The 3601-nt window shown below is 45.5% G+C and overlaps 1 protein-coding gene across 1 annotated transcript in view; it reads left to right on the top strand.

Moving 5' to 3' along the window:
• The first annotated feature begins 3116 nt into the window (after positions 1 to 3116).
• The window catches only part of LOC108764477 (uncharacterized), a 2541-nt gene continuing 2056 nt past the window's right edge, over positions 3117 to 3601 (top strand). The window contains exon 1 of the mRNA XM_018512745.1: positions 3117 to 3402. Coding sequence (XP_018368247.1) covers positions 3117 to 3402 — 286 coding nt within the window. The remainder of the gene's footprint in view (positions 3403 to 3601) is intronic.

Below are 3601 nucleotides of genomic sequence, written 5' to 3'. Positions count from 1 at the left end.
GCTGACGCTGCGCCGCTTTGCTATCGTTTACGGCCTTGGAGACTTCCGCCGCCCCGCCGACCAATGACCCGAGAACGCCGAGCAGCGGTAGAACGGGTAGGACGCCACCACGTTTCGCTGTCGGAAGAATCCTCTTGCTCTACTTCTTCTCCTTTGTTTTCAAACCCATACCAATCTTCGTTTTGATCTTTATAGCTGCCCAAACGGCTGTGGCTGCGGCTCTCTCTCTGAGAGTCGAATCTCTCGCAGTAATGCGTTTCCGTGCCTTCTCAGCGAGTATATTGTCAACCGATTGTCGTTCAGCGAGATCGTTGCAGTGCGAATACGCTATGTCGTGCTCGCGACACGCAGCATCCAATGAATTAATTCCTCGATCACCTCTAGTCAATCGCTTCTCCAATTGCGTTCCGGGGCCGTAAAACTGATATCCAGGAATATGTAGTTCAAAAGGAAGCGCGTTTATCGCACGATTTAACAAGCCTCTCAACGGCATTCGCTACAATTCTTTATCAAAGGCGCCGGATCGTCGACATACGTTTGATAAGTCGGCAAATTGTAATGCTTCAGGCACCGACGGTATCGTTGTACCTCTGAATTTGCTCGTATATGCTCGGGTAATCTATCCCACAATTGAAATCTATGAAATTTTCAAACTCTCGCAGCAGCACAATTTTGGTATATATTCCAGCTCTTTTGAAGTTAAACTGAGCAGATCGTCTGACACGACGAGAAACATTTTGATAACTGATTGATTTCGCTCTACGCGGCTCTATAATATATAGGACCGCTCACGATTTCGTTTTCAGTATTTTGTGGAAAGAGAAAACATGTGGTTCGTGCGCCAATCGCAGATGATCAAAGTGATGAATCTCGATGGCAAAGTGCAAGCCGATAAAGAGACGCGCAAGCATGGTAACATGCTACCAACCTCTGTACGCGCTGTTGTCTGTGGACCGTCAAATTGTAGCAAGACGAACATGCTGATAAGCCTGTTAGAAAGTCCACATGGTGTACGATTTGAAAACGTGTACGTGTACTCGAAATCGCTGCAACAACCGAAATATCGATACTTGACGAATCTGCTAACTCCGATCGAAGAAATTGGCTATTTTACGTTCTCCAATAACAGCGAGTCATTCCATCGAGCGAGGCACTTCCGAATTCCATCTTTATCTTTGATGACGTGGCATGCGACAAGCAGGACGCGATAAAAGAGTACTTTGCAATGGGACGGCACGCGGACGTCGATTGCTTCTATCTCTGTCAGACGTACGCAAAGATACCGAAGCACCTTATCCGCGACAATGTAAATCTGTTCAAACAGGATGGTACCAATCTGAAACGCGTGTACAACGATCACATGAATATCGACATGTCGTACGAGAATTTCTGCGATTTATGTGGTAAATGTTGGCAGCAAAAGTATGGATTTCTAGGAATTGACAAGGACAGTACGCTTACCGATGGACGATACAAAAAAGGATTTAATGACTTTGCAATACCGTGATGTGATCAGTTGACATCGATACGTTGACATGGACAACAGCAAAGATCGTGAGAAGATAGCTAAGGAGATTGCGAAAACGAGCGATTCGATTCGCAAAAAGTACCGCGCTTTGAAGACTGGTAAAATGGAGGACATCGCATTGGAGAGACACTTTAAACCTATTATCGACCCGCTGAAACAGATTGTTGAAAACACCGTTGAATCCTCCAAGGATCCTAGCATGAATGAAACATTCTTTTCGGGGGAAGACGAGGAACCAGAACTCAAAAGAAAACGAGTGAGTGCTTTGTACGACAATCCTATACAAGCCTCCACGCCTGTGAAATCAGTGTTGAGTTAATCGAAAGCTGTACCATCCGCTTTGAATAAAATATGTGAAATACCACATCCACCCGATTTATCGTACGACCATGTTCCCTCCGTCGAAGAAATTATCGAGGTTGCCGAAGAACCGCTCGTGACATCTATTCGACATATGCTTCAAAGGGTGGCACCCAGTTGGACACGGCTCAATTGGACATAAGCCACTCACAGCGCTTGAGACTACAAAGCTCATAAGCACCGGTCGCTGTGATTGGTGGTGTCCAATCGAGCCGTGGTCAATCGGGATCACCCTTGCTTCAAACATCCGAGGGTCAGGAAAAGCTGCAAGCAAACTATGGTCCGTTGGGACAGAAATATCTGAAAGCAATTTTGAGTGGCAAGAAAGCTGTCAACATAGTCGTGTACGGAGTTTATTTCAGCGATGAGGGAACGATGCTCGGTGATAAACGTATCACCTTGCACAAAAACGATGATATAATTATAGATGGGAAAAGATATGATGGAACAGCGGGCCTGTACGAGTTAATTTTCATGAAATTTTCCAACGAAAGTATCTGTACGGATGATGACGTACAGACCTACAGAAGCATTCTGCTTACGACAAACGTTCACAGGCACGGTCATAGCCCGAGTAATCAAGTAATGGGTAGTAAGGGATACAAGAATAAGAACATAATAGCGCCATTGGTTTCGGATAAAAAAGTTGGAACGGGAATAAGCAAAAGAGTGGATTTACCGCGTACGATAACACTAAACGATAACAAGATCAACTATATCCATTGGGACGATCCCAACGAAATTGTGGATCGTCTTCGATTGCTCGAGGCCTCGCGTCAGGCTGGTCACAATGGTCACGATAACGAGATTCTATCTATTATCGAAGAGCTTCGCGAAGCCGGTCTGATTATAAATTGACCTCTACACATATCGTTCAGTCGACATCGCAATGCCGATCAACAAGTTTGGACTATCGCTTGGAGGAGGAGAAAGCGAATCGCACTATTAGTGGCGTGAATTGCTCCGAAATTACATGCGCAATAACGCTCTTTGCATAGTCGCAGCCGACTTTGACGCAAAGTCGCGCAAAATTCGACGAATAGCGCTACCGGTGGATGATACTGACGCAACAAACAAACGATACGTGCAACAGAGTGTTCAAGATTTGAAAGATCGTCTGAACGAAGTCGAGATGGAGATTGCAACTTTACAAAATAATGTGCTAGTTACGCTAAACGAACTTGAAAAGGCGATTCGAGAAATGCATCGTTCCGAATAATTATTCGCAATGTATGAGAAACGGCTGCTTGTTAATGAATTGCACGTTCCGGCGAGAAGAAATTTACCGCGAAGACACGTCATAGTACATGGATACGACCTGTGGCAGGCGGATGTGATCGAGATGCGTCCATATACGCGATTCAACAGAGGTTACCACTACATTCTCACCGTTATGGATGTGCTGAGTAAGCACTCATGGGCCGTGCCGCTTAAAGCCAAGAGCGGAAACGATGTGACGAATGCGATCGCAAAGATAAAGATCGAGACGATAAAAGTTGTCCGAAAAATCAACCGTACATTGAAGAACGACATGTGGAAACAATTTATGCACAATGGAAATTATAAATGGATTGATATCCTGCCGCGTCTCGTATCAAATTACAACGTGCGCAAGCACGGACTATCGGTATGCATCCCGACGTTACCCTCGCCATCGCCGACAGGCTCTTAACCGCGGTTTACAATCGCGTAAAGATTGCCGCACCCGCGCCG

The sequence above is a fragment of the Trachymyrmex cornetzi genome, unplaced genomic scaffold (assembly GCF_001594075.2).
Source record: "Trachymyrmex cornetzi isolate Tcor2-1 unplaced genomic scaffold, Tcor1.1 scaffold429, whole genome shotgun sequence".
NCBI classification, from domain to species: domain Eukaryota; kingdom Metazoa; phylum Arthropoda; class Insecta; order Hymenoptera; family Formicidae; genus Trachymyrmex; species Trachymyrmex cornetzi.
The sequence above is the reverse complement of the archived record's forward strand: the minus strand, read 5'-3'. Positions and strand labels throughout refer to the sequence as shown.